Raw genomic sequence first — 20,343 nt, 5'->3', positions numbered from 1 at the left:
TCAGAATGGAGTCAATTAAGGAGTCTGGAGAAACGGTGAGAGGCAGCGCACTCCCTAATGTGCTGCAGGTCCGTGCCTGTCATGGAGCAGCGTGAGGGCGGCGGAGAAAGTGAGGAGCTGGCACCCACTGAGCAGTTACTCTGTACCAGGCTTGGTCCCGACAGCTTTGTGCACATTGTCTTAGCCTCCCTGGAACTTCACAGCAAGCCTTGAAATAGATACTGGCATTCCTCCCCGTGACTTAGTGAGGATATATAAATTATGTAGTGCCACAGGTACCCTGAGTGAGATGTATGAATCGAAACTATCATTCAATTTGAGTAGAGTATAGATACATAAGACCTGTATGCATGAGAAGGACTGCATGACTTTGAACATCACAGATGAAAGTGGTCACATAGTTTATTCTTCTCGCTGTCTGTCTCCCTCTTTTTCTCTTGGATGGTCAGGGTCTTTATATACTATCATCTAATTTTTATGGCATTGTCCATTCAACATGTTGAAATAAACATTTATCTTCAGAATCACCATCTGGTAATTTGACTCAACTACTAAGACAATGAAGTATTTTGAACAACTTTGGACTCAGTTATTTAGGTAGAGAAATGCTAGAAATGCTATGTAAATGAATAGCATTTCACATATATATACTTTACTATATATATGTACACATATATATTAAAATGAAAATTTCTTCACAAGTTAATCATTTGAACAGAAAATTGTTGGGTTTTCCTCTTTTCGTGGGTGTGTGCACACTCATCAAATCTGTTTCAGTTTTTATTGAATTTTAAAAACAAAAATTTCAGTTGGGATGCCTGGACTATGCCCCTATCTACCAATAAAATTAAGTATTATCTGAGGGCCAAGTAAATATACAGAAAAGTTAAATTGCTTAGCTATAGTCAAAGAACATATGGATGATCTGACTAATAATTAAGTTAATGCAGAGAGCCATCTTGAACATTTTAGGCAAAAGCATCCAAATGAAAGACTTTGACTTTATTCAGACCATTTGTATCAAGCAAATTTTCAACAAATAGGTGACTGAAGGTGACCAAAGTTCCTTGAACAATAACTGCATTTCCCAGTAATTTAGCTTAGCTAACTTATCTATTTGCCAATTATCTAATTGCCCTACCAGGGGTGTCCAACCTATTGGTGTCTCTGGGCCACACTGGAAGAAGAATTTTCCTGGGCCACAGATTAAATACACAAACACTAATGAAAACTGATGAGCAAAAAAAAAGGTTTTAAGTAAATTTATGATTTTGTGCTGGGCTGCCTGTGACCCACAGACCGCAGGTTGGACACTCCTACAACCTAACTCCAGTGGATAACGAGGATTTGAGAATAGGAGTGTGTATCAGATAAGGAGGAGATTCTTTACCTGGGCTTCATGGAGTTCATAAATAGAGTTCATTATGCCACAAGCTTGATCAAAATTAGTCTATATGTTCAAACAATACTATTTATGCATGGAGAAACATCTATGAGATTACACACTGAAGTTATAAGTGTGGCTAATTTAGATGACATGGTAGCAAAAAGAACTTCAGTTTTAATCTTGTTTAACCCTTTGAAATGAGAATTTATTTATTAATTAATTGTATAACTAAAATTAGTCTTAAAATGAGGTATAAATATACATTTATTGCTTTATTTTCTTAGGATAGGTCAGTGTTTTAATTCATACAATAGGATATGAATCCCTTATGTATTTTGACTCTGGTGAATAATGATATATTATCTGGTAAGAGACACACTAGCTTCAAATTTTGTACATTTGAGGGATTTCTTTCACTTTATTGGGTTTTTTTCCTTAAATGAATTGGACAGATTTAAATATTAAAAATAATACTTTGGAGCAGGTCTCATTTACATATAGCACATCATTTGTATTGCCACAGTATGGATCAGAATGTGCAGTACGTGAGTTTCATCACAATCCTAAAATTGGCTGAGTGGTTGCTGTGGTGAATCAGAAGTCCACACAACAGGTACATGCCTTGATTATACTAAACATTTCACTCACTTAAATTATTCAGATTTATTAAGCAGGTAAAGTTATGATATACAAATCAAGTATGCTCTAGAAAAATAAGCAATTCAAATTACTCAAAATTTATATAAGTAAGAAAAAATCTGAATATTGTAAAAGACTATGTTTGTATGGGGGGCAAACAAGGCTTTGAAAGTTCTTTTAATATATTTACTTTGTAGCATGTTTATTGGATATACATGGATTGAATTTAGCATGAGATATATCAATTATGACTCAGGTGTTGTTCTAGGCACCACCATCTGAATTTCTAGACTTCCAACTGTCCACCTAGAGCAAGAAAATAAAATTCTCTTGGTTCCATGAACCTGTGTACTAGTAAATACAGTTCATTTCTTTTGTAGATAATGCACTGGAGACTGAGAAAAGTGACTCACACAGCAACTTGGAAACATAGCCTTGTCTATTTAACTCTGTTAATAAATCTTACACATCAATTATATTTCACATGAGTATGTCTTTTCCAAAGCAGTTTACACTAAATCATCCATTCATTGTTATCTAACAGTTATGTCTTCCTTTATGCTTTTAATGAGGTGGCTCTATCAACTATAACAAAGAATCAAGAGGAAGCAAAATGCTACAAAGGTATTTATAGCTTTCTGTCTATAAAATTACAGTTAAAAGATTTTTTCCTCCTAAAAGTCCACATCTTTCAAACTGATTGAGGAGGCACCCTTTGCCCAATTATGAAATAGTGACTGGAAATAATCTGTGTAAGCATCCATCTCCTGGATTTTAAGCCCTTTATCTTGATACTATTTTGTTTTTAAGCTATCTTTTAAATTTTTAAAAATATTTTGGGTCCATGTAATCAAAATGCTTACCTGAATTCTTAGTACATTTGACTTAGATAAAAGAGTTTATGACATTGGGTTCCATATATAAGAAGTAATCCTTTCATAGTACAGTATTTATTTCCTTCGGCTTCTAAAATTTAATTCAGAAGTTTGTGATAATGATATTAAGGTACTGAAAACACTTCATGGCACCAATCAAAACACATTCTGATTATAGACTATGGTTATCCTGATACGTTATTATAAAATGCCATCCTGTGTTCATAAATAATACCGATTTTTAATTCATAAAATACCAGAAAGATTCATAATTTTCTGTCTAGTTTTCCTCTACATCTCCCTGGAGTCTTTTTTGGAAGAATTATTATTATTAATTTTTTAAATATGAGGCAATAAATCCATTACCCTGAACTGACACACAATCTCCTATGAGCTGGCCCTAACCACTCTTCCCAACCTGAACTCTCCCTCACATACTTACGCCCCAGAAAAAGAGAGGCGCCTGCCCTTCCTGGAAGGTAACCCACCCTGCCCCAGGTTTTTCTTTTCATCCATGCTGCCTGAAAGCTTTTCCTTTCTCTTGCCCTTCCTGCCAATCTGTGCCCCCAGTATTAGCTGCTTACATTTATTCAGTGCATACTACATGCTGTGCTCTTAACTAAGAGCTTTATCTGTGCCTTCTAATAACGCTATTTTACAACATAGGAGGAAACGTTGGCTAGTCATCCAGATAGCAAATGGCAGATCTTGGATGTGTACCCAGACAGACTCCAGATTTCACACAGTGACATATTACTTAAGACTGTGATACATTAATTCCAAGTCCTATTAAAGTTGCAAGATCAAGATCAAGAGAAAAATAATAGTTCTCACATGGGTGTTTCATTGGCCACCCCAACTTCTTTTCCCTTTATCGGTCCGTTTAACTCTCTGCAGCCAGGCTCTAATTTGTCGCTGATAAAGATAGTGAGGTACTCATCATGTTTCCTGCGCTAGGCGTTCTGATTCCCTTTAATAGTCTTTGTGTAAAATAGTAAAATGCCTTGCACATGGCAACCCCTCTACAAATGCTGGTTTTATGAACCCATCATCGAGAGAATTGAGAGAATTCAAACTGTACCACAAATGATCTCTGAAAAATAATTTTAAAAATCAACTTAGCAAGCCTATAATTTGATAAACAATGATCACAACTTGATACTGATTTCTTCACAAATTTGCTTTTTTAACTTCAGTTTATGAAAGTGACCAACTGGGCATTCTAGTTTCAAATCCATGTATGAAATCACATGTAATTTTGAAACTTTTTTTTTTTTTTTACTGAATCAGACAATAGAATTCAGAACTATTGTTCTAGGGTCATAGGTGAATTTTGGTTACTCTAAAAACCCAGTTAAAAATGGAAATAATTATTTATGATAATGACTATACATATTACTGTTTTATTTGCTTTTCACTGAGAATCAAAATTTTCATTTTCTTTACATACACATATATCAACTCATCTAGATAATAGTAAATAGTCTAGGAAGAGATAAAATCATTTAATTATTTTTCTTACATGATGTCAAGCAAATGTAACTATTTCTATGGGATACTTTAATACTATTTAGGGACAACCTAAGTTCACTCACTCAATCTGTTAAATTTCAGGAGGTAAGTGGTTTGAAGTGTTTGAGGCTTCTCCCTCATAAGCCATCAAAACATGACATTTTCTTCCCCTCGCTTTAAATGCTGACATTACATTTCATTTTGACAATCGTCTGATAGCAGTTTTAGTCACACTATTTCTTTTAAATAGTAACTATAACTCTCAAAATAATCACTACTACATATATGATGTAAAAATAGATTTAAGCTTTGCCTTTTAGATTTTCATATATAAATTTAAAATATTCATTGATAAAGTTACATGATAAAGAAAAAGGTAATGATTCAGAAGTTGGTAGTAACTTATTGAATTTAGGACAAGGATTCTTGTAGGAATTCACTATTAAAATTGAAGGCCATTTTTCTTTTTCTTTTTAACTTCTGCAGTTTAAAAACATTCATTTCTCTTTGAAAAGTTAAAATATTAAAACAAATTTTCAAAAACAGAATTGTACTGATTTTAAGAATGCTAGAATTTCCCTCAAAAATAAATTACTTTGGAAATATTTTTCTTGAACAATGATCATTTTTCCCTCAGTAACTTAAAGCACAAGTAACTAAGCCATGATTATCAATTACACCTATTGATTACCACTGATAGAATAGCATTTTATTCAATGATCTAAAGTAGCATCGAGCTAGAGACCCAGAAGGACATAGCAGCTATCTAACTTAAAGGAGAAGAAAAGTTGACTTTCACAATTAGATCCCTACTAGGAATAGTGCTGAGTTATTTTATTGACTCTTGGGGGAAGGAATGGATCTCTAAGGCTTTTCTAGAGGTTCACCTGAAGTAAATAAACAAGAAGCTCTTTGGGTCAGCCATCTGACCTAGAGAGAAGTATGACATTTTCTGAGCATTAGGCACTCTTTGAGCTGAGTTATTATTCTCCCTTTTGAATGTTGTTAAATACCATACCATTTGTTGTTCAACTTATTGCCTGGAACTTACAAGAGTTTTTCGACGCGAAGTACAGAAAGCAAGCAAGGGAAAATTCAGTGCAGGGTTGTCTGGGATCAAACGCTCCTTTCACACCCACACCGAAGTCCTCTTTTTTCAAGCTGGTGTTTCCTTCAGTGTACTCCAAAATAAATGCATAACTCTATCCTTGCTTGTGCCGGGTACATGACAATGATGTAACAACACTCTCATTTTGATTTCCCTTATAAAAAAAACAAGAGGCTGAGCCTGCCCTTGACAGGTGTGACCCCTGCCCAGCACTCCTGGGCAGTCTTTTGCAGATTCAGCTGGTGAAAACTGCCCCCTCCCCAACGTGAAACAAAAGCATTTAATTTGGTCTTAAGCCAAGGTATTAAAAAGAAAACAACCACTGTGCTAAATAAAAAGGCAACATAAAGAGGCATACCCTGCCAACACGAACCTACATGCAAGCCAGAGGAGATTTATGCTTTTCTTCCCCAGGGAGGGGGTGACTAACGCACGCACACTGCCCATCACCTTAAAGAGGTAAAGAGAGTGAAATGGCTCAACGTACACACACCCCGCTCCATACCGGGGACGAGTCTCCGAGCTGCGGCTTGTGCTGTCGGAGGGCCAGGCTGAAGCTGACCGCCCCCACGGCCACGCTGGACACCCCCAGCCCTATCTCCAGCACGGAGAGCACCAAGAGGCTCCCAATAATCTGGCCGCTGGTGCACATCCTTCCTCGGTCATCATTCCTTCCAGGTCAGAGTGGGAAACCAACCATCCACCTTCTTTCTTCCACTATCCTCCCTCCCCCCACCAGACCCCAAAACTTTTCTTTCTTCACCAGTGAAGCATTATCCACAAGGGCTGGCTTTCCAGAACCGAGACCCTCTTCCCTGACTGGGCCAGAGGCAAAAGAGCCGCTCCGCCCCCTGGCACGTTCAGACAGGCACCGTGGAAGGATCGGGGGTCGGAGTCCAGGGGAGCAGAGGAGTCCAGGCGCGGGGCTTGCAAAGAGGAGCCCGGAGGCTGGCCCAGCCCGGGGCTCCGAGTCCCGCTCGCGAGGCGCTGTCCAGAGTTCTGCCGCGTCCCGCGTCTCCGCGGGGAAACCCCGCTCCCTCCTCCGCCTCCCAACCGTCAGGCGCCCGGTCCTTTCCTTGCCAAGGAGATGAGCTTGGCTTCCCGGAGATGCAGAGCCGAACTGCTCCGCGCCTCCTCTCCCGCTCCCGCTCGTCTCCTCTCCTTTGTTTTCGTGCGAACCCCGAGTGCTTCTGTGAGTCCCTCGGTCCCCAGGTTGAGCGGGCGGATGCTATTCAGCACCACGCGCCTCGCAGTTGCTGTGTCGCCAGTAAAAGCGACCTTGTCTGATGGCCTTTTCCCGTCTGGGTTTCTTCTCCCTCGTCGTCGTCCTCTTCCTCCCCCTCTCTCTGGATCTGACTCTCTCTCATCGCAGTGACCTCATTGGGACTTAAGAGGTTGACGGAGGAGGGAAAAGCTCGGTCTATTTGTGGGTCTAGAACCAATACTCCTGGCTGGCCCTGAATTGGTCTCGCCTAGGGACCCTAACTTCCGGGACACACCACGACCCCCACCTCCGCACCTTCACTACTCGCTCCCTCCTGGGCTTCGATCCAGGTGGGAGGGAAACTGTTACCTACGCCAACGCGGGGCTCACTCCGTGTAAAACTTACCTGCGTGTACGCCGGGTGTGGTGGGGGTGGGGGGTGCGCAGTGGGCAAGGTTCAAAGGCAGAGAGGGAGCAGGGGGTGGAGAAAGGCCAGGCTCCTAAATTCACCAAGGAACGCCTCTCTCTGAAGAGCCAGACTCAACACTGCTCATAAGGAGCGTCCACTCCCCCATCTCCTTCCTTCTTTGGGGGGATGGGGGACATGCAATTAGCGGAGGCCACGCTTAGGTGGGCATGTGGCTGTCCTCTGGAAGCACTGCTGCGCACACACTGGGAGGCGTTGCCAAACCTAGCAGGGCTGGGACCGTATGTTCTCACTGGAATTCCAAGAGATGTGTCCATTTAAGTACTACATTGGAAAGGACACAAAACCAAAATCTGGCACATTGCACAACTGTGACGGTCTGCCCTCTTCAGAATTATTTGGTGGGGGGGGGGGCGGTCTAGCCTTGGGTAATTTTGTGCTGTGGTCTGATGCATATGGGACTCTAAATGTCTGCAAAGCTTTGTGTGGGGACCATGTTTTCAGGTCTCTGATTTTACCCTGTGAAAAACACAAGGTATTCCATCAAGGAGATGCACGAAGTGGGGGAATGAGAAGGTGTTTGGGATGTGGATCATCTTTCTTAAAAACTGGGTTCCCTAGTTGGACATGGATTGAAGAAAAATGGAAGAAAGGAGGATTGGATTAGGACACGTTAACAAGACCAGGGTATCTTGACCTCTAAATATATGCAAACTAGTGCAGTGTTCACACCTTCCTGATTTAGAAGCTTCTTTTTTTAAAAGCCCCAATGAAGAGAACACTAAAGCTGAGTGATATATGATCTATAGCATAAGTGGCAGTTTCAGTTATCTTAAATTTGATTCAGGGCTTGTTTCACAGTTAAATTCAATTTTATACCATAATTTACTCTCATTATGACATATTTATATATTTTTTAAAAAATTTGAGTCTTCTTCCCTTAGAAGTAAAGAAGCAAGAAAGAGAGAATTATAAGTTATTAGGCCTTAAGGAATCTTCAGTTACAGTGATACTTGGAAAACAACTAAAACATTTATGGTGAATAATTCATGGATTCACTTTCTACTTCTTAAAAACTCAATCCACGAAGAAGTCAATTTTTAGATTAGTTTTTGGATTTAATGAAGCATAGTTTATTTATTTAAATCTTGTAGAAGTCATCTAAATGATCCGATTTATATGTAGAAGTCATGAAGCATCTCACTACCTAATTGGGTTTGCCTTTAGTCATTGCTCTCCTTTTATGAAAAAAGTTATTCCGCACTAGGAAGAGAATAACAAACTATAGGTATTGTTGAAATAGACTGCAGACATATGGGAAGGAATGTAACTTATAGGAAGGGAAAGGAATTTTGTAGAGAACATAGAGGTAGTGTTAACAACAGGTGGATTTCACAGAGAGAAAGAAATAGGTAAATCATGCATTATGTTTGCATTTTTACCTCTGAATATGATAGATAGTTTTATGTTTACATAAATACCCCAAAGCCTAATCTTATGCCTCAAAATAAGCAATCTTGACTGATCCTTTATTATTGGTACAAAATCTAAAACTTTTGAAAATCAAATGTATAAGAAAGAAGTTAAATTCATTTTCATGGATCAATGGCTACCAACATCATGCTAAAACATAAATATTTGTAGGAACAAAATTAAAATAATTATTACTTACAGAAGAAATTGTTTTGTGTTTAAAAACATGAGGATCAGTGCTGTAAAAACTTTCAAAAGAATATTACATTACCTGATCTGGGAGAAAAAATATATATAATGACCTTATAAATGATATGAAGATCTCCCCCAAAGTAAATGCAAGAGAAGCTAATATTTACTCTTAATCAGGGAAATCACAGCAAAAAAATAGTTCAAACTGGCATCCTATATCTCTGAAAACTATTTGTTAGAGAAAGAACTATAGGATAAAATAGTAACAAGATAAAACTAAATGAGTACATTGCTATCCAAATACCAGTGGTTCTACAATTAGAGGGCTTAATTTTTCTTATGCTATACTGCACCAAAAGAGCTATTTATGAGATCCATTGGTAAGCTGTTTAATACATCTTCAATAAGAGCAACAGTAAAAAAAAATCTCAAATTTGCCACCTGCTGGCTTATATATGACACCGTGAATATACATGTGTGGATAATCTCAAAATAATTCTTATTAAATATAGCAGCTATTCAGAATGAAATTCTTCACAACTGCTGTCCTTTAAGGACCTAAATACTGACAATAAGTATTTAAGAGTTCTGAGAGCCATCTGTACCCATTCACCTAGTTAAGACTTACAGACATTTTAGTGTATGAATGAAGGAAAATCTAAGAGTTGGCAAACAAATACCACCTGTCTTAATATAACAAAGTGAGCTGATGAAATAATTCAATCACAAATATAGGGTTAGTTACTGAAAAGGTCAAAATTTTAAACTGATTGATTTTGAGATCTGAATTAGTGTTCAAGCTATTATAAAATAAATTTATATGTGATCCTAGGCACTGGACTGAGTGATGAATGTAGTATTGAAGATTAAGGAAAAGAAAAAAATCATAAAACTGTTACAAATCATTTAGAAGTTCTTAAGTACTACAAGCCTATTTAATGTTTTAATACTTTTATCAGTGTGGTTAAAAATGGTTGTACCCAAAGACTTGGCTAGGTTTTGATAAAGTGATTCAATCAAAAAGGAAAAAAAGAACACCAGAAGTATTTTGAGGATTTTTAAAATATGAAGATCAAGACGTACAGATAACTAAACCTGAATATAGCTTTTGCCTGTTTTTCTTACAGTAATAATACAGTTTAGAAGTTATTATCTAGAAGTAACATCAGTGTTTATGAAAAGTAGAGAAATTATAGTACTTAATACCATATTTATTATAATTTTGAATTTATGTCTAAAATATATTTTGATTACTAATGATTTTTATACATGGAAAAATCATATGATGATTTTAAAATGATCTCTATCCTTTAATAAAGGGTGTTGATATTTCTACATCTGGCCATTCTGGAGTAACTGGCATTGGACTTATTCTCCTACCACATACAATATGTTTAAATAAACAGAGTTCAAGAGTCCTTGTTGAACACTCAGCCTTCGGTGGAGAACACAGGTGGGGCCCATGTAAGTAGTGGGGCTAAACCACATCTGGAGTACAGACAACTCCATGTCTTACCTTTAAAGGCTTTAAAACAGGCCCCTTAAGTATCAATCTTTCTTTACAAACTTTTCAAAGTCCAGTACATCTTTAAAAAGATGACAAAAACCATCACTTGAGAATGTAAAGCTCACAATATATGCTATCCAATTATTATAACTGAAATGTGAAGAAGCAGGAAAATGTGACCCATAACTCAGATATTAGAGATGATGGAATTAGCTAACACTTTAAAACCTTTATTATTAATATTAGATGTTGTTCAAAAATGAAGAAAAAATATTAATGTAACAGGGGTATAAATTGAATATGTAACAAAGAACAAAATATGATTTCTATAAATGAAAATTACATATCTGAAATGAAATAGTATATCTGAGATTAATAGATTAGTTAATGAAAAAGAAAAGATCAGTGACCATTAAGACACTATGATAGAAATTAAAATTACACAGAGGAAAAAAAAATCACAATATGAATTCAATCACAGAGAGAAAATGAAAGATGACAAGAACAGCAAATTGGTGACCTGTAGGATAATTTAAGATGTGATACATATATATAAGTTATAGAAGAAAAAGTAGATAAAATACTTTAAGTTATGAAGTCCAGTTATTTTCCAAATTTGGTAAAAACTACAAACCCACATATCCAACAAAAACTCAGTAAGCTGTATAGGATAAATCACAGTAACTTCAAGCAAGATAAACACAACAAGGCATATCACAATTAAAAATTGAAAGCAAAAAGAGAAAAAAAGACATATTATGTACAGGGAAAAAGAGGCACTAATTTTAGACTACTCACCTAAAAGTATTCAATCCAGAGGAGAAATGAATGCCATTTCAAAGTAAAGACATTTAAAAACAAACAAAAAAACCTATTATTCTAAAATTGTATACCTAGCAAAAATACCTTAAAAATGAAGGCAAAACAGATTCTAGCAGGCCAACAACAGCAGAGAGAATTTACTTAGTAAATTTACATAAGAAAAACATAAGAACTTTGTCATAAGAAATATTAAAATAAATAGTTTCAAGCAGAATTAAAATATGCCAGAAAGGAACTCAGATCTACAGAAAGGAATTCTGAATCATAGGTGGGCATTACGTAAGCAATATTTTTTCTCCATTTTAGTCTTAAACAGACTCAAAGATATACACTGAAACCAGAGGTTCCAAGCACAGAGTTTGCAGTTCCAGCACAGGCAAGAAAATTACTAGGTCAAACAAAAAATGTAATGCCTACTAGAGAATATTCTCAAGTGACAAAAAAAAAAAGAAAGAAAGAAAGAAAAACAAATTAAGCCAGTCTGACTACAAAATAAACCAGATGTTGGAACTAAGAGATAAATATTTTAAGACTGTATTTATATTAATTCCCAATAAATGAAAAACATATTTTTAACCCAATGAATATTTATATCAGCAGAAACATGGGAAATTTTAGTGAGGATAAAAAATGAAAGTTCTAGAAGTAAAAATACAATTTTGAAATAAAATAATACTGGAAGGACTTAGCTAAATGAATATGACAAAAAAAGGGTAAGTTAATTTGAAGATCAATCGATAAAAATTAATTATTATAATAAGCAAGATAGCTATTTTAAAAATGAATGGAGACCCAGGGACCTATTAAATGACATCAACTAATCAAATATAAGTACAATTGGAATAGATGAAAAAGAATGGGAAAGATAATTGGCCTGAAAAATATTTGAAAATATAATGGCTAACATTTTATAAACTTATGAAAGAGAAATTCACATATTTGAGATACTAAATCAACAAGCAGAAAAAAATAAAGAAGCTAACAATAAGGTAAAACAAAGGAAAGTTAAATTGTTGAAATCTAAAACTAAAAATCATCTTTTAAAAGTAACAAGAAAAAAATGGAATATTATGTGTCAGAATCAATGGCTTCTCATCAGAAACCATGGAAACTAGAACAGTGGAATAGCATACTAAGTGCTTTAAAAAAATCAACCCGGAATTCTACATAGAGCTAAAATATGCTTTAAAAATAAAGGCAAAATAAAGATCTTTTTAGATAAAAGACTAAAAATTCATGGCCTTCAGACATGAATTATAAGAAATCTCAAGTTCTTCAAACTGAGGAAAATTATACCCAGATACTAAGAAAGTAATAAAGGATATCAGAAATAGTTAATATATAGGTTAATACAAAAGGCCACATGCTTTTTGCCTTTTTCCTCTTAATATCTTTATAAACTAAATAACTGTTTAAAGCAAAAATCATAACGTCATCTTGTATGATTTATAATGTGTATAGATACAGTATATATAACACACTATATAATGAAAAGGATGGGAAATGTGGTCATATGTTTTCAGAAGTAACAAAAAGAAAATGCAAAATATATAACTAAGCACACATAGCTAAAATGTTAAATAGAAAATTTAAATGGAATTCTAAAAAATATTTTAAAATCCAAAAAATTCAAAAGTGAAACAAGGGAACAAAGCATAGAGGACACATGTAGAAAACAAATAATAAAACGGCATACCAACATACAACAGTATTAATAATTAAATGTACTAGACAATAATGAAATAATATTTGCTTTTTAGCTGTAATGTTTATCAGAAAGAATAGCAGGAGATCCGGCTAGTTTGTCTCAGTGGTTGGAAGGTTCAGGCCAGAGCGTGGTCCCAGGGTGCTGTTTCATCCCGGGTCAGGGTGGGGGCGCATGCGACCCCGACCTGTCCAGATGGGTAGGATCCCCCGCCGGGGTGCGTAGGAAGGCAACCAATCGATGCTTCTCTCGCATTGATGTTTCTGTCTCTCCCTTCCTCCCTCTCTCCTCATTCTCTCTTTCCCCCTCTAAAATAGCAAATGAGAATGTCCTCGGGCAAGGATAAAAATAAAAAGAAAAGAAAAAAGAAAAAGAAAGAATCGAAGGAAAACAAAAGACCCGACTATATGTTGAATACAAGATATACACTTTAAATATAAATACAGATAGAATAAAAATGAATGGAAGGAAAATAATATTTTATGCAAACAGTGGCTATGTTACCAAAAGATAAAGAGTACTTCAAAACAAAATTATCACCAGAGAGAAATAAAAGACATAAAATAGTAAAAGGATTAATTCAACAAATAAATTGTGGCGGTTAGCTTCTGACTACAATGATTTCTGCATCTTGGTATTCAAACTCTTGTATAATAACCTCCTCTTGAGCATGGCCTAGAGTACTGACGTAACTCTTAACAGAATTTGGAGAAAGCAATGGGGTGCCTCCTCCATGATTAAGCTACAAAAGACTCTGACTGCCTTCTTATGTCGTCTCTATTGCCTCCTGTGACTGTATGTTTTAAGAAAGTATGCTGGTATGTTGTGGAGTCCACAAGACAAGGAATGGAAAGCAGCTTTGGACCAACAGTCAGTAAGGAATTGACACGCTCAGTCCAGCCACAGGATGAGGGCTGAAGCATGCTGACAACGGTGTTAAGTGGCTTGGAAGCAGATCTCTGACTGGACAAGCCTTGAATGACTGCAGACCTAGCCAACACCTGACTGCAAGAGGGGACCCACCTAAGTGGCACTTGGATTTTTGGTCTCCAGAAACTATGAGGCAATGAATGCTGTTTCAAATCATTAAGTTCTGGCATAATTTTTACAGAAGAATAGACGTAGTAACACAAAGATGTAACAATCATAAATGTGGAAACTCCCACTAACGCTGTCAAAAAATATGAGGCAAAAGTTAATAGAATATGAAAGGGAACTGGAAAATTTAATAATCATATTTGCAGATTTTTAATGTCCAATTGATAGGCCATGATAGGAAAAAATCAGCAAAGGCATAAACGGAAGAAACAACACTGCTAACCAACTGTCCTAATCAATAAACTAGAGACAATACCTGCTGAGACTTGCCTTCTGCTTTAAAAAGAATGAACTGACTGGCTATTGAGGGCCAGTGAAATGCAGTATTCTTCCCAAATACTTGCAGCCAGAAAGAAACAGCTTTCACATCTATTTCTGGTTTCTGATACTCTTTTGCAATACTTTTTAAAAAATCAGTGATAAGCTATTTAATAATTATTTTGTTATGTATTAATTAACTGAGCAAACTTTTACAAAATTGTTTCAGAAATAAAGAAATCAATGAGAGTATTAATAAAATGAAAATTAGAGAAGCATAGAGTGGTATAAGCGATAGGGCCATAAGAATCCCTCTTGTAAGATTTCATCCTATATCTAAATTTAAAGTACAACATTCCTGACCTCTTCTTTAACTCTTCCAGTAACCAGAAACATACATATTTCATTAAACCAAGATCTACATTTTTTGTAAATTCCATCCACTGTACTCAGTACTATCTTCTGGAACAACAGAGAACAAGTAAAAACTATTTTTATCATTATAGTCATTCAAATATTTTATAATGTTCATGCCTCATGTAGAGTCCAACATTTACAGGAGAAATCCCCAAGTCCCTTAGAGATCCTATAAAATGGTCCAGGTCATTGATACTGGTGAGTTTTAACTTATTCCTGTTTCTCTGAAGTGGAAACACTTATTGTGCAAAGTACAACCAGTATGTTCTGGTCAGGACCAACTACTGGAGGATAATTACCTCTGTAATTATATATTTTTGTAAATGCACCTTCTAATAATTGTGACTGTTTCTGGATACACTCTGAACCACTGATTCACACTGAGTTTTCAATCAATGAAAACACGAGTATTTTTCCTGGCTCCCCAATCTTTCATTTGTACAGCTGATTCTTTTTTAACCTAAGTGCAGGTTGAATCATTTAACACTATTTATTTTTATCTTGTTAGCTTGGACCCTTCATTTGTTCTTGTTGAGATTTTTTTGAATCCCCTTTCTGTCATCCGATGCATTAACTATTCCTTCCAGAATTATGTCATATGGCCCCGAGCAGTGGGCCTATTCTGGCTTCATTGTTCTTGTTCTGGGCATTTCTAAAAATGTCACTTTTATTGTCTTTGGCATTTTTAACCAGCCTCTGCTCATTTATGCCTTTTGCTTCTCTGTCTCTATTTCAGATTCCTGTCACTCTTGGGATTTTCATCACCTATGTGCCCCACCTTTCAACTTTTCATATTTCCCTCAAAATGTCTGAGTTGTTCTTAGGCAGGCACAAGATTTATGGTAAGGTTTTTATCTTTGTATTTTCCCTCAAATAGGGAATTTGCAGTTATAAACAAAATTTTGGCTTCAAGAGACTCCCGTCCAATTCAGCTGTCTCACAGTGAAAGTGACTGGTCAGGGGCTCAGCTTCTGGAGTCGGGAGATTTGGGCGGGTACCTCACTATGGCAATGCCGCTGCCCCTATTTTGAGTTGACACCAACTTATAAACTCACTGAACAAATACTTAATAAGTATCCGTTGAACAAATATATAAAAAGGAAAATAAAAACTGAGATAGGATGTTATTTTCCCAAGACTATCCACTGGAACATTTTCAACGACTTATACTTAATTACAAATATCAAATCAGCATAGTGATTTCTCTCCTCACTTCTTTCAATGATTCATTTAAAAATTGAATGAAAGAGATACGAAATAGAAAGATGAAAGCATTTATGACAAAATTTCACTATTCACATATAAATAGCTATTCCAAACCAAAAAGAAAACAACCTGATTGAAAAGGTCACAATGTATGAACGGGAAATTTCTATGCCCACACTAAATATTACAAATGGCTAATTGACATGTTCAAAAATGTTCAGACTCAATAGTAAACAAAAAATGTACAATTGGCCATTAATCCTCATATTGGATGGGCAAATATTTACTTAAAATGGTAATTAGTGTTCATAGGAAAATGCTTATGATCTCAATACCTTTGGAGAACATCATTATATTAAAATTAAATTAAAAAGTTTAATTTAATAATGATAACGTTTGGGTGCTAAAGTTATAGTATGTTAAACATTCCTAGTTTAAGAAGCCAGTGGAATAAGTCACAAGATTTGAAAAGACTTTTTAAATGAAAAATCTTTGTTTTAAAAAATAAATTCTGCTATTTAGGAATGAAGGAAATATTGAAAATCCTTTCAATGTAGAAGCCTTTATTCCTCCAGGGCTAGGCTATTACTTTAGATCATATGCCACAAGGGTTGAATAAACATAAAGTCTCTGTGATTTTTAAGGAAACCCTTGCTTCTCAGCCAACACTACATTCTCTCAGCACAGATGCCAATTGCTGAGAATAAATAAAAACACCAGAAGTTCTGTTAACTTTTGAAAGCCATTGAGACACAAATATAATTAGTATTTTATTTCATTTCCTGCATCTTCAGTTAGTAAAATCTTGGGGAATAAAAGTAGGATTTACATTTTTTGATATCTTAGAGATGGTTTTTAGTTCAGAACTCTATCTAGTCAATAGCAACTAAAAACCTTGGGTTTATTGACTGACTGGAAAGTTGCATTTTCTGTAAATAAGTTGGTCAAACTTTATTTTGAGAGGCATGGTTTTGGAAGAGAGAGATCACATAATGTAAAAAAATATTTGATTCAATTAATATTCTTTTGGATAATTCTACTTTACCCTCACCCACACTCCAGATCTTGAGTTGGGGCTCTATGTATCATCCTAGGCCCCGGAACATTTTCTGAGCCGGACAGAGTAATACTGATCTGTGCGATAATATCAAAAAGAATAATAGCTAATATTTATGGAGTGTTTACTATGTACAAGACACTATTCTAGCCATTGGGGATACCCCTTGAAAAAGAAAGGATATCTTCCTTAACACAGTTTACATTCTGTGAGGGGATTCATCAATAAGCAAATCCACAAGTAATTGTATGATAAAGTTTCAGATAGTGGAGTAACTTAAATCAAGGTATGGGAATGAAGTGACAAATGGATGTTTTACATAGTTTCCAGCAGGTGAGATGTAATCATAGAGACCTGAATGAAGCAAGGGTGGGAACCTGGGGAAGAACCGGAGGGAAAGCATAGCTGGCAAAGGGCAGAAAGTGGCACTGCATGTTTCTAGAACAGCCAGAGGCTAGTGAGCTGGGGGGAAGAGCTGGAAACGAGGGGGAAGGGTAGCCAGGGACCAGACAATGTAAGGCTGCTCCACCATGTTAATATTTTTTAAAAATTTAATTGTAATTGAATAGATTAGAGGATTTTGAGAGGAGAAGTGACAGGATATAAATCATATTTTGATAAAATCAACTTCCTAATCTGCTGACTCCAGATACGACCACTGAAGGATGGGGTGGGAATAGAAGCAATAGGAGTCTATTATCATTATAAATGAAGGCTTGGCCTACAGGGGTAATGTTGGGGGTGCTGAGAAGTACAATTTGACATTATCATGCAGGAGAGAAATCTGAATTTTTAAAAAAACGTAGAGCATTCTACTTCAATCCTATTTTACAGTGCTGGATTGAGAAACGAAAACCAGGCCAAGGAATTGAAGACAATTAGGAAGAGCAACTCCTGTAAAATTGCCTAAGGCAAAGGCTGGTACTGGTGTCTCACCACTTTGCAGTATGGTAAATGGGTCCCGCAGGTGCCAGGAAGTATTTGTCTTCTGAGTATAAAGAATGGCTGGTGGGCTGGGTAGATGAAGCTCTTTCTCCTTACCCTCATCACCTTCCGCATACCCACAGCGGGACATTTCTCACTGCTGGATGAACCTGCAATTGCAAAGGTGGCACCGTAGCCAGTATCCTCTAGTGCTTGCCAGCATGGGATGGAATACTGACCATTGCCAAAGGAGGCACTCTAGTCTTTGGGCATCTGCTTTGGTAGGCAGGTGCAAACATACTCCATGGACAAAGTGGAGGAAGCCTTGCTCCATGTGCTTAAGGGTCACTGGAGCCGCATGAAGTGATGGGCGGCGGGGGGAGGGGTGGCCAGGTGGAAGCTTCTGGAGGGTGCAGCTTTAGAAAGTAGTGTCTTCACATTAATTGCAAAATCCTAGGTTTGTGCCCTTTTAGTGCCCTGTAAACCAGTTGCGAAAAGTTCTGAGATTACAGATGGTTGTTGGGAAACACTACGTATAAACAAAATCTACTCAAATATTAAGAGAATTCACACTAAGAAATTTTAAAAGTACATTTGTAAATTGCAGAAAAGAACTAGCTGTTAGAATTTTTACATTTTAAATGTTATCATTTATGATGATTTATAGTAATCATATAAAATTATTATGAATTACTGATCCAAATATAATTTTGATTAGGCATTATATATCTATTTTATGGGAAAAAAAGACCTTGCTATAAACTAATTTTCCATAAAATTTTTGTTAGATATTTGGAAATTTTATACAAATTCAAAATGTAACATTTTCTCTAATACTTTATATAGTTTTTAAAATAATTATGCTGTAAAAGGAAGTATAATGATTTTTTTACAAATAAAATCTCACAGGGATGTCCCCACATTCCCTCCAATTTCCCCCAATGCATCACACATTACCCATTATTTTCTCTATGTGCAATGATTTGAAGAAGGACAGGAAGCTCAGAAAATACTGTACCTCAGGAAGGAACAGTTAACAGTACAAAGGCAGTTCAGATGTTCATGTCTAAATAGGCTGAAAAATGATCTTGCCCTATTGCTTCTTAGGCTCTTCAAAAAAGAATAGGAGGTGATTTCTCTTCTTCCAAAAAAGTAAATTGATCATGAGACCTGCTCTGCGCCACTAGAGAGCAAGAGGTTTTGTTTGGGTAGACGGAGAGAGCTGGAGGGTTCTTGGAAGGGTTGAAGGAGAGGTTGGGGAAGACTGGATTTCCTGGGATGAGGGGGAAGTAGAGGAGGTAATTTCTCTGTGGGTGATGAAATCTGGTCTGTAGGATGTAGAGAGGCATCGTATTGAGCTGTTCTATTTGGTTGCTGGTACAGGGGCCTTGGTGAGGTCAGAAAATTTCAGTGGCTGAGAGGAGATTAATGGATGCTATAAGTAGTCAAGAAATAGAATTAAAATGGACCACATGGGTTGAGACCACCTTTTCTCAACTATGGTTCTATAAGAAAATTAAACTGAACAGGAAATAAATATGTTTCAATTCTCCCAGGGATGGTTTTTATGTCGTATGAGTAGAAGCACAGGAGAAAATTTAGTTCATTATAGACAATGAATGCTTTTGAGCTTTAGGGATTAACTCTCATAAAACACTTGGTTGAGAAGTGCTTATTTGGATGATGGCCTTCTCAGGGTGGACCATGAAGGGTCAAGAACAAAATAATTTTCCAACTTTTTGGATTGTGTAAAATCTCTTGAACTCTTACACAACAATTCTTGGGTGGAAAACATGCCTTGCCAGCCCTCCATCATAATTACTTTTATTAGAAACTCTGGAAATGGTGATTTAAGTTAAAGTATTTGAATTAAAAAACAGAATGATGTTTCTCATATATAGATTTTAAAGCGGTGTTTATAACATTTTTTATGTAATAGACAATTTATAAGACAGATGACAGCAAAGGGGTGAACAAGTGCTGCTTTAACAAGAATCAACTGTCCCATGAGATATAAATTGGTCTTAGATTCTTACCATCATACTTTGTATTATGTGTAAAATATTTGCATCAGAAGGAGACTGAGAAGAAACTGACAAAACAAGTTTACTCTGCAGAGAAAAGTGGCATTCCAGCAAAACAGTAACTTTTCCATTTTACCTAGTATGGTTATCTTGATTGTTCTATCTGGTCTATGATATTTAAAAAAAATTGGTAAGTAGAGCTTGGTATAATCAGAAATTCTTATTATAATCTAACTTTTACATAGAAAATCTAATACTGTGTTACTCGTGGACCTTCAAATAGCTTTAAGGAACAAGAAAAGAAAAAATAATTAATTTCCACACAGCATCTGATGATTGAATTTATTCCATAGCACTTAAATACATGAACAGAATCTGGTATTCAATGTGGTACTGAAAATTGGATTTGGCATGGCATAATAATTTGTCCACTTAATAATTAAATACTGAGCATAATTTAGGTATGTGTAGTTTCCTCTAAATTCAATTTTTTTCATCATTTATTTAC

General features: G+C 36.1%; 1 protein-coding gene across 5 annotated transcripts in view; it reads right to left on the bottom strand.

Annotated features, from left to right (window-relative positions):
- The window catches only part of TMEM196 (transmembrane protein 196), a 245,127-nt gene that overhangs the window by 42,663 nt on the left and 182,121 nt on the right, over window positions 1-20,343 (bottom strand). For 2 of the 5 annotated variants that reach the window (XM_054564068.1, XM_054564067.1), the window contains exon 1: window positions 6,009-6,250. The exons of 1 other annotated variant lie outside the window; for it this stretch is intronic. In XM_054564068.1, coding sequence (XP_054420043.1) covers window positions 6,009-6,173 — 165 coding nt within the window. In that variant the 5' untranslated portion in view covers window positions 6,174-6,250. Of the gene's footprint in view, window positions 1-6,008; window positions 6,251-7,131; window positions 7,177-20,343 lie in introns of those variants that run through there. 2 more of the 5 variants (XM_054564071.1, XM_054564069.1) reach the window with 2 other exon arrangements.

This window comes from Pteronotus mesoamericanus, unplaced genomic scaffold, assembly GCF_021234165.1.
Source record: "Pteronotus mesoamericanus isolate MK-2021 breed Mesoamerican mustached bat unplaced genomic scaffold, CSHL_Meso_final scaffold_85, whole genome shotgun sequence".
NCBI classification, from domain to species: Eukaryota; Metazoa; Chordata; class Mammalia; order Chiroptera; family Mormoopidae; genus Pteronotus; species Pteronotus mesoamericanus.
Note: the sequence above shows the minus strand (reverse complement) of the source record. Positions and strands in the feature narration are given on the sequence as shown.